Raw genomic sequence first — 8427 nt, forward strand, 5'->3', positions numbered from 1 at the left:
CTGGCCATGGTGGTGCATGCCTATAATTCCAGCTACTTGGGAGGCTGAGACAGCTTGAACCTGGGAGATGGAGTAGGTTACAGTTCACCAAGGTTGCACCACTGTACTCCAGCATGGGTGATGGAGTGAGACTCTTGTCTAGAAAAAAAAAAAAAAATGCAGGATGTATTTTCCCTTTTTTTAGATTTAATCAGGGTGTGTGTGTCACACATCTCCCCTGCTGGGCCGAGTGGCAATCATTTCTACACCATCTTGGGGTTCCTTGTTATTGGGGATATACCTCATGCCTCTCACTTCAGCTGTCCAAGCCTTCAGTACTTAAAGGATGGTCCAAGAAACATCGGCATTTGCAGAGAGCTTGTTACAAAATGCAGATTCTCAGGCCCCACCCCAGATCTACCAAATTAGACTCTGCCTTTTTACAAGATCCTGAATATGTTGCATGCACATTTAATTTGGGAAGCAATGGTCTAGGCAACCACCATGGTCCCTCAGAATTGGCATATCCAGTGAAATAAATCTATTTAATCTGGTCTAGGCTTCCCATCCTTCACGACTTTTGAGTTGACGTTTGGGGAAATGGACAAAATTCTGTCTGTTTGAATGCTTGGTCCTCAAAAGCCAAGTGATATGTTCTGTTCCCCTTTCCTTTCTGCAGTCCATGGTCCTCCTGCTTCAGAGCCAACGTCAGTATATATTTGAGTACGACTCCTCCAACCGCCTCCTTGCTGTCACCATGCCCAGTGTGGCCCGGCACAGCATGTCCACACACACCTCCATTGGCTACATCCGCAACATTTATAATCCGCCTGAAAGCAATGCTTCGGTCATCTTCGACTACAGTGATGACGGCCGCATCCTGAAGACCTCCTTTTTGGGCACCGGACGCCAGGTGTTCTACAAGTATGGGAAACTCTCCAAGTTATCAGAGATTGTCTACGACAGTACCGCCGTCACCTTTGGGTATGACGAGACCACGGGTGTCTTGAAGATGGTCAACCTCCAAAGCGGGGGCTTCTCCTGCACCATCAGGTACCGGAAGATTGGCCCCCTGGTGGACAAGCAGATCTACAGGTTCTCCGAGGAAGGCATGGTCAACGCCAGGTTTGACTACACCTATCACGACAACAGCTTCCGAATTGCAAGCATCAAGCCCGTCATAAGTGAGACTCCCCTCCCCGTGGACCTCTACCGCTATGATGAGATTTCTGGCAAGGTGGAACACTTTGGTAAGTTTGGAGTCATCTATTATGACATCAACCAGATCATCACCACTGCTGTGATGACCCTCAGCAAACACTTCGACACCCACGGGCGGATCAAGGAGGTGCAGTATGAGATGTTCCGGTCCCTCATGTACTGGATGACGGTGCAATACGACAGCATGGGCAGGGTGATCAAGAGGGAGCTAAAACTGGGGCCCTACGCCAACACCACAAAGTACACCTATGACTACGACGGAGACGGGCAGCTCCAAAGCGTGGCCGTCAATGACCGCCCAACCTGGCGCTACAGCTATGACCTTAATGGGAACCTCCACTTACTGAACCCAGGGAACAGTGTGCGCCTCATGCCCTTGCGCTATGACCTCCGGGATCGGATAACCAGACTCGGGGATGTACAGTACAAAATTGACGATGATGGCTATCTGTGCCAGAGAGGGTCTGACATCTTCGAATACAATTCCAAGGGGCTCCTAACAAGAGCCTACAACAAGGCCAGCGGGTGGAGTGTCCAGTACCGCTATGATGGCGTTGGACGGCGGGCTTCCTACAAGACCAACCTGGGCCACCACCTGCAGTATTTCTACTCTGACCTCCACAACCCAACACGCATCACCCACGTCTACAATCACTCCAACTCGGAGATTACCTCGCTGTACTATGATCTCCAAGGCCACCTCTTTGCCATGGAGAGCAGCAGTGGGGAGGAGTACTACGTTGCCTCTGATAACACAGGGACTCCTCTGGCTGTGTTCAGCATCAATGGCCTCATGATTAAACAGCTGCAGTACACGGCCTATGGGGAGATTTATTATGACTCCAACCCCGACTTCCAGATGGTCATTGGCTTCCACGGGGGACTCTATGACCCCCTGACGAAGCTGGTCCACTTCACGCAGCGTGATTATGATGTGCTGGCAGGACGATGGACCTCTCCAGACTATACCATGTGGAAAAATGTGGGCAAGGAGCCGGCCCCCTTTAACCTGTATATGTTCAAGAGCAACAATCCTCTCAGCAGTGAGCTGGATTTGAAGAACTACGTGACAGGTGAGGATTCTGCCACCAAGGGTGGGTGGTGGCTCCCTGCAGGGTGGCTGTTGCTGGAGGGAACTTGGGAGGAAGGTCTCCCATCTGATGGTAGGAGAAGCCTGTGGGCCGCACAGCCCAGGCAGTGCAGTTGGCAGCAGTAGTGAGTTTAGAAAAATAGAGACGGCAGTACAGAGCAGTCATGAGGGCTATTTAAAGATGTCCCAACCGCTTTCAAGTCCAGTCAGTTGAAATAACTTTATAAGAGCCCTTCCTACCCCAACAAAAGAAAGCAGTAAGAAGCAGAGAGAGAATAGGGCTCTGGTGTCAGAAATACCTAGCTCAAATTCTCCCTCTTCTATTTATCAGCCAAAAGACCTTGGACTAGTTGTCCAATCTCTCTGAACTATAGTTTCCTTCCCTGTAAAAGGCACTGATAAAACCATCCCACAGAGTGATCATGACAAGTAAATTAACTCAGCACTTTGGGAGGCTGAGGCAGACAGATCCCTTGAGGTCAGGAGTTCAAGACCAGCCTGGCCAAGATGGTGAAACCCCATCTCTGCTAAGAATACAAAAATTAGCCAGATGTGGTGGTGCATGCCTGTAGCTCCAGCTACTCAGGAGGCTGAGCCAGGAGAATCACTTGAATTTGGGAAGTGGGGGTTGCAGTTTGCTGAGATCTGCCACTGCACTCCATCCAGCCTGGGTGGCAGAGCAAGACCCTGTCTCAAAAAAAAAAAAAAAAAAAAAAAAAAAAAATGTTTTAAAAAGGCTGGGCACAGTGGTTAACCCCTCTAATCCCAGCACTTTAAGAGGCCGAATCGGGTGGATCACCTGAGGTCAGGAGTTTGAGACTAGCCTGGCCAATATGATGAAACCCCATCTCTACTAAAAATACAAAAAGTTAGCTGGGCGTGGTGGCAAATACCTATAATCCCAGTTACTTAGGAGGCTGAGGCAGGAGAATCGCTTGAACCTGAGAGGCAGAGGTTGCAATGAACTGAGATCGCGGCACTGCATGCCAGCCTGGGCAACAAGAGCCAAGAGCAAAACTTTGTCTCAAAAAAAAAAAGAAGTAAATGAACTCGTGTAGGTAAAGTCTAGTGCCTGGCAAGTAAAGAGCGGATGTTCATGAAATGGTATCTGCTCGTGTTATTAACATCACCATTACTAGTGAACCGATGAGTGAGCATAAGTACTAAGATGACTATAACCCAGTTCCTGACCTCCAGAGGCTCTCTCGTGAGAGACATAAACAAATAACCATCGATAATGCCAAGCAGAATTCAGTCTTTGCTACCAAATAGGTATCTGTTCAGTTATTTACCAAAGCACATTTCTAAAGTGGTACTGTGCTAGATTCTGGGGATTCAATGGTGAACAAGACAAATACCCTTCTCTCAAGGGTTGTTTGTGTGTACGTGCAGATTAATTCAGATTTTCAAGATGGGCATAATAAAAAAGGACCCACGTCAAAATGGGCCTGAAGAGTTCATGGGAGCTTGGCTGGCAGAAATGAGCACAAGGCTGAAGGAAGGTAAGAAGTTTGGAGAATGGCATGAAAGGAGGGGCCAAGAAAGGCAGATGAGCTACTTCTCTGTGATAGGTGAGAAACTGGTGAGATGAATTAGCTGCACATGGTGGCGCATGCCTGCAGTCCAAACTACCTAGGGGGCTAAGCAGGGAGAATCTCCTGAGCCCAGGAGTTGGAGGCTAGAGTGAGCTCTGATCATGCCACTGCACTGCAGCCTGGGTACAGAGTGAGACCCCATCTCACAAAAAGAAAAGAAAAATTGGTGAAATGAGAGTCTCTCTCCATCCATCCATTCACCCATTCAACAAATACTTGTACAGTATCTAACATATACTACATACTACAGTAGTGACACAATGGGAAACAAGATAAAGTCCCTGTACTCAGAGAAATAAGCAAGGAAATCAGGATGGCTGAATGGCTGGGTGGATGGATGGATAAATGGATGGATGGATGGATGGATGGATGGATGGATGGGTGGATGGGTGGGTGGATGGATAAATTGATGGATGGGTAGGTGAATGGGTAGGTGAATAGATGGATGGATGGGTGGATGGGTAGACAGATTGGAGAGAGGATGGGAGGATGGATGGACAGATAGATGGATGGATGGATGGATAGATGGATCGATCGATGGAAAGTAGGTAGAGAGAGGGGGAGAGAGAGAGAGATCCAAAGAGACCAGGGCCCCAAAGGGCTAACTTTCAGCAAGCAGTCTAGGGTCATCTCACCTGCTTATGCTTTGTATAAGGAAACCATAATGAGGACCCAAGGCCAGGCCCCACAAGTTCCAGAAAACTCACAGCTCTTGGCCATGGGCCAAGGAGCCATCAACACTCAGGTGACTGGGGCCGCTTGTCCATCCCCAAGGCAGGAACAGAGAAGCAGGAGCTACCTGTAGCACGGTGCTGCCGTCTACTCCCCATGCTGCAGAAATGAACAACCCTAAAGATCAAATGTGGCCATGCCATGCTTCACTGATAAGCTCTGAAACTTTTGAAGTCGAACCAGAATCCCCAAACACCAGAAGCAGCTGGGACCTCTGGAGTCCAGGAGCCATGGCCAAGCTACGTAGGCTAACATCTGTAAACCCTCCTGCCTCATTAGAGGCCCTGCCAGGGCTTCCCCACCTACCCCATGCTCAGCTTGACTTTTGACCCCAAAATCACTACAGCTTCAAATTAAAATAAGTCCCAGGAAAACATACACATATAGTATTAATATTAGGTAATGATAAGTGATATAAAGATGAATAAAATAGGCCAGGCATGGTAGCTCACGTGAACCTGTAATCCCACCACTTTGGGAGGCCAAGGAAGGCAGATCACCTAAGGTTGGGAGTTTGATACCAGCCTGGCCAACATGGAGAAACCTCATCTCTAAAAATACAAAAAATTAGCTGGGTGTGATGGTTCATGCCTGTAATCCAAGCTACTCTATTCAGGAGGCTGAGGCAGGAGAATTGCTTGAATCTAGGAAGCGAAGATTGCAGTGAGCTGAGATCGTGCCATTGCACTCCATCCCGGGCAAACAAAAGCAAGACTCCATCTCAGAAAAAGAAAAAAGATGAATAAAATAGGATAAGGGCATGGAGAGTGATGGAAAGTGTCTCCTTTATGGAGGCGATCACGGACAGCCTTTCTGAGCAGGTAGTGTTGACCAGACATTTATGAATTGCAGGAGGAGTGTTCCAGAGACAGGAAACAGTGTGAATGGGAAGGCTGACCAGGTATATCTTAGCCATAGGAGAGAATCCTGCCCCACAAAGAATGTCCCTCCTAGAAGCCTGGTTGGTATCAGACGCCTTAGGAATGAATCAGCCAGAGAGGCAGTAAAGAGAAACCCGCAGAGTGGGCTGAGCACACATGTCCTGCTGCCAAGACCCAAACAAAATCATTTCACAGGGCACAATCAGCCTCACTGACCCCCTCAGCTGCTTACCTGGCTCTCCAGAAAAGGCAAAAAATAATTAGCAGGGTTTTCTGAATAGCAAGACTGTTTTTCTCATTCTGGTGCTTCATGGAGACTCGATAAATGGGAATCAAATCAAGTTGAACTAAGTCCAACAAAATTGAATCCAGAAACCATTAGAGAGTCTAAAATAAAGGGTGGTGTCAGAGAAGTGGCATGCACAGGGTGGAAGTCTTCAGTGGGAGCCGAGGGAGAGAAGGAGCCAGACCAAGCACAGCCCACACCCCTGCAGTGACCTGGGAGCAGGGATCTGAGCAGAGAACACCAAATCATTCTCCGCTGTTCACATGTTGGCTCATCTGTAAACTCTATCTAAATTAGTCTTAATTTGCCACTTAGGAGACTGGCAGAGTGGCTGAACTCGCTACTCACAATTTAAGCAGAAAAAATAATTAAGATGTAGTCGGGAGGAACACAAAGAACAGAATCTTTTCTCTCCAGTACCCAGAAGCAGCAAAAGAACGGTGGTTGTTTGGAAACAGAACTCTCTGAATGCAAGTGGCAGCTTCTGAAGGCAGAGAAAGGTCTGTCCTGCCCAAGAATGCGAGGACAAAGAAAAGCAACCCAGAGTACTGAATGGTAGGAGGTCAAAGACATCTGGGCAGGAACACAACTTAGCCTCCAGGAGTGGGCAAGAAGTGGTTCCTTCTCACTCACAGGCTCCAAAGTAGCACCCTTTTGAACAGTTACTTTTTAAGGTAATATATTGATGATTAAATTTCTGTGATGAAAAGATACGAGAATAAGGCCAGGCACGGTGGCTCACGCCTGTAATCCCAGCACTTTGGGAGGCCAAGGCAAGAGTATCACTTGAGTCTAGGAGTTTGAGACCAACCTGGGCAATATAGAGAGATCCTATCTCTATCAACATTTTAAAAATTAGCCAGGCATGGCAATGCACACCTGTGGTCCCAGCTACTCAGGAGGCTGAGGCAGAAGAGTTGCTTGAGCCCATGAGATTGAGGTTGCAGTGAGCCGTGCTCATGTCATGGTACTCCAGCCAGGGCAACAGACTGAGACCCTGTCTCAAAAATGAAAAGAAACGAAGACGGAGACTATCTCCCAACAACCTGTAATACCCTGGACTTTCCAATTTTAGCATCCCAGGAAACTCTTCTGTCTTGGACACACTGAGGTCCTCAGCTCTCCTCAGCTCCCCTCAGCTCTGCCTTATTCTGAGCCCACTTCTCTCTGACATTACAACCTGAGTCCATCTCAAGACACTACTTCTTGGCCGGGCACAGTGGCTCACACCTGTAATCCCAGAACTGTGGAAGGGTGAAGCAGGTGGATCACGTGAGGTCAGGAGTTCGAGACCAGCCTGGCCAACATGGTGAAACCCTGTCTCTACTGAAAATACAAAAAATTACCTGGGCGTGGTGGCAGGTGCCTATAATCCCAGCTACTCAGGAGGGTGAGGCAGGAGAATCGCTTGAACCTGAGAGGCGGAGGCAGAGGCCGAGGTTGCAGTGAGCCGAGATCACACCACTGCACTCCAGCCTGGGCAACAAGAGGAAAACTTGGTCTCAAAAAAAAAAGGCACCACTTCTGACCTTGCCAATCACTTGCTGTGTGACCTGGACAAACATCTTAACCCTTCAGAGTCACAGTTTCTTCATTGGCAAAATAGTGATAATAACAGCAGTCACCTTATGGGGTTTTGAAAACTAAATCCATCATGGCATGTAAAGTGCCTAGCACAGAGCAAAGGCTAATAAATGCACTCGTTATTTATAAGCAGCTGTGGACTTGGGGAGTGAAGAGTGAGGACACTACCTTTGCATTATTTTCTGGGGTATGTGAAGAACAGTCTCCAGATCCACCTTGAAATAGACTCCAACCCTGCTCTGAATGGCATTGCTTTAGCAAACTGGGAGCCCCAGGTAAAATTTGACTTCAGTAACCCTCCTGGATGTGGTCCATAATGATGCGTATTACCCCCCAATCCCTTTCTCCCTGGTGGCTCTTTGACTTAGGAACCCCAGCACACTTTAGCTTAAAGTCAGATTTTGTGGAGTTCAATTTATCTAAGTGAGAAGGAAGACGCAACCTCCGTCTCACATTACCCTCTTCTCATATTCACACTTAACACCTGAAGATGCCGCGCTGACAGCGTGTACAGAGGGAGAACGTGCTTTGGTGGTGGATGATCACCCGCTGTGAAGAACGTGAGAAGAGGAGAGTCATGAGCTACTAGGCGGTGCCACAGTGCCAGCTCCTGCCCAAGCAATTCCCTCTGGACAGACTATTTAGGGAGGCTGTTCCCAGATACCACCAATTACTTCTAAAGGAGGAGGGTGTTGTGTTGTTCCAGAAGTGCCTTCCACAGCATGGAGGAGTCACTTGAATAAACATTTCCAAAGGGATTGAGACTCAGAAATCAGCCATGTTAGAAACTTTGAAGAAGAAGAAGGGAAAGGGGAGGGAGAGGAAGAAGAAAGGGGGGAAGAGGAAGAAGAGAAAGGAAAGGAAGAGCAAGTAGGAGGAAGAGGAAGAACTTTAAAAACTAGGACATAAGCCGGGCGCGGTGGCTCACGCCTGTAATCCCAGCACTTTGGGAGGCCGAGGCGGGTGGATCACGAGGTCAAGAGATCGAGACCATCCTGGTTAACATGGTGAAACCCTGTCTCTACTAAAAATACAAAAAATTAGCTGGGCATGGTGGCG

General features: G+C 48.2%; 1 protein-coding gene across 11 annotated transcripts in view; it reads left to right on the plus strand.

Moving 5' to 3' along the window:
* TENM2 (teneurin transmembrane protein 2) overlaps nucleotides 1-8427 on the plus strand; it is a 1289478-nt gene that overhangs the window by 1268527 nt on the left and 12524 nt on the right. For all 11 annotated transcript variants that reach the window (XM_037740622.1, XM_037740620.1, XM_037740624.1 and 8 more), the window contains one exon: nucleotides 659-2273. In XM_037740622.1, coding sequence (XP_037596550.1) covers nucleotides 659-2273 — 1615 coding nt within the window. The remainder of the gene's footprint in view (nucleotides 1-658; nucleotides 2274-8427) is intronic.

This window comes from Cebus imitator, unplaced genomic scaffold (genome assembly GCF_001604975.1).
Source record: "Cebus imitator isolate Cc_AM_T3 unplaced genomic scaffold, Cebus_imitator-1.0 Scaffold86, whole genome shotgun sequence".
NCBI lineage: Eukaryota > Metazoa > Chordata > Mammalia > Primates > Cebidae > Cebus > Cebus imitator.